At 46.3% G+C, this 2235-nt stretch overlaps 1 protein-coding gene across 1 annotated transcript; it reads left to right on the top strand.

Annotated features, from left to right (window-relative positions):
- Positions 1 to 11: 11 nt before the first annotated feature.
- Positions 12 to 491, top strand: Pmar_PMAR026997 (Pyrophosphate-energized proton pump, putative; the record flags this gene model as incomplete). Its single annotated transcript, XM_002769672.1, has 1 exon — positions 12 to 491. One exon carries the CDS (start codon positions 12 to 14, stop codon positions 489 to 491), a length of 480 nt encoding a protein of 159 aa, XP_002769718.1.
- Between the last annotated feature and the right edge of the window lie 1744 nt (positions 492 to 2235).

A 2235-nucleotide genomic window follows, 5' to 3' on the forward strand; every position in this document is an offset into this window, starting at 1 on the left:
CTGCTAACCAGATGGTCGAGGAGTGCATGTCGCAGTTCCCCAAGATCATCTCTGGTGAGATGAAGCCCAACTACACTAAGTGCATCAAGATCGCCACTGACGCCTCTCTTATGGAGATGATCGCCCCTGGTTGCTTGGTTATCCTCTCCCCTCTCGTTGCTGGTCTCCTCTTCGGTAAGAACTGCACTGCCGGTCTTTTGTGCGGTGCTCTTGTCTCTGGCGTCCAGATGGCCATTTCCATGTCTAACACTGGTGGCGCTTGGGATAATGCCAAGAAGTACATCGAGGCCGGTGGTCTTGGTCCCGAGTGCGGTAAGGGCTCCCAGGCTCATAAGAACGCTGTGACTGGTGATACCGTCGGTGACCCGCTCAAGGATACCTCTGGTCCTGCCATCAACATCGTTATTAAGCTTTCTGCCATCATGTCTCTCGTCTTCGGTGGCGTTATTGCCAAGACTTCGAACGAGAATGGCGGTCCTTTCTGGTTGTAAACCTATTCGTATTCATATAGTACATTTACTTATTCGCTGTTCCTAAGTTGCTCCCTTCTGGTGTGTGTTCGGATAAGCGACCGTACACTTCCCATCACATTCTAGTCGCATGTTGAGTTCGTAGTCGTCGCGGATACTAGTCGATGAGGGGTAAAACTGTAGGATCTCTATCGACAATGTTTCACCAATTGTCGTGAAGGTAGTTGGTCTGAGCGACATTTGATCCTCAAGTTCGAACGAGGTGACGGTCTTAGGTGATATTAGAGTATAGTTTCTGGGCTTCGGATAAAGAGTTAGGTGGTAGCTGGACGGCTCATATACAAAATAGCAAAGGAGCAAATAGCAAAAAAGTGCCAATTAGCTGGAATGTATATTTCCTGCGGCTTTTGCTGTTGTGCCAGTGTGTAAAAACGCTATGACTGATATACAAAGGAGCAAAGTAGCAAAATTAACTTTACAAATACGCAAATTTGCCGTTTTGTATAACAGAAACTGCTCGAATGAATATCGTTTGCTTGTTTATATTTCAGGAATTTGCTACAATATATAAAAGTTGCTGCTATGTGAAGTGCTACTATGTAACAAAATTGAGCAATATTGCTCAAAAAAGGGGCAAACCGATAAATTGCTTCTTCTACTATTGAGCAAATTGCTACTTTTCAGAGGAGCAATTTGCCGCTTTACGAATGGGCAACCCCGCAATGGAGCAAACTTTTGCTGTTTTATAATCGGAAGAAGAAACTGAAATTTCGCACGCGAGATTCGAACCTTGGTGGGTTGTTAGTGATTGTGTTGATCATTGCATTATAGTTTGGTCACTGAGTGGTGACTATTTTGCAAAGTTCTTTGGTTCTGTCGATATAGATAAGTATAGTTGCAGCACTGGGAGAATGATGGATGGACTATTGTAACTTAAGTGATAGTAGGTCGTTCGTGAAGACTGACATTCGTTAAGGGCTCGTTGGATTTTCATATTTTCCACATCATTGCAGTTCGCACGTGGTCACAGAAGGACGAGGGAGAGGATTTGTGTTTACATGGTAGTTCGTATTGGGCGGAATCACTCGTACTGAGTGATCCGAGATCACTTATTTGGATCAACATGGATCACACATCTGCAGTGCAGTGCTGTATTGCAGGCACCCCAGTGGTGCCCATGCGAGATGCCGTGACTTTCATACTCGCATCCTGATCCCTACGAGGCCTATTGCATGCGAACCAATATGCTCTTCGGTAGTCTGAGCAATTTGCTCAGAGCAAATACTGGTCATTGCAGAAAGATGCCCCTCGCGAACATCGAAACTATCGAGGAAAGAGGCAGGCTGGCTTAGCAGTGCTAAGTTAGCACTCCGCATCTACCCGGCGCTGAACAAGTTCTCCCGAGGTACCAGATGTGAGGAGATAGTGCGAAAGTACTCGCCTAACAACAATGCTATTTTATTGGTGGAGGAGTATGAGATCCACGCGGCAAAAGAATTGCAGCAGAAGCGGTCGAAAGAGGGCGAGCGTGAGGAATCGAAGTAGTTTCTCCCATCACTGGAGACTAGCGACCATGCACGCACTCGCAGTAAGGTAGGCACCTCAGTGGTGCTCAGCTGTTGTAGTTGCTACAAGTAGCTGTCTCGGTGATTGGTAGAGAAAGATTTGGACGTTTCTCAATATGGTTCTCTTGTAACCCTTAATAGTATCTCTTTGAAGGCCCTCTAGTGGTGCCCGGGAGTGAATATTGTGTGCGGGGGGCTGT

This window comes from Perkinsus marinus, assembly GCF_000006405.1.
Source record: "Perkinsus marinus ATCC 50983 genomic scaffold scf_1104296965108, whole genome shotgun sequence".
In the NCBI taxonomy this organism is placed as follows: Eukaryota; Perkinsozoa; order Perkinsida; family Perkinsidae; genus Perkinsus; species Perkinsus marinus.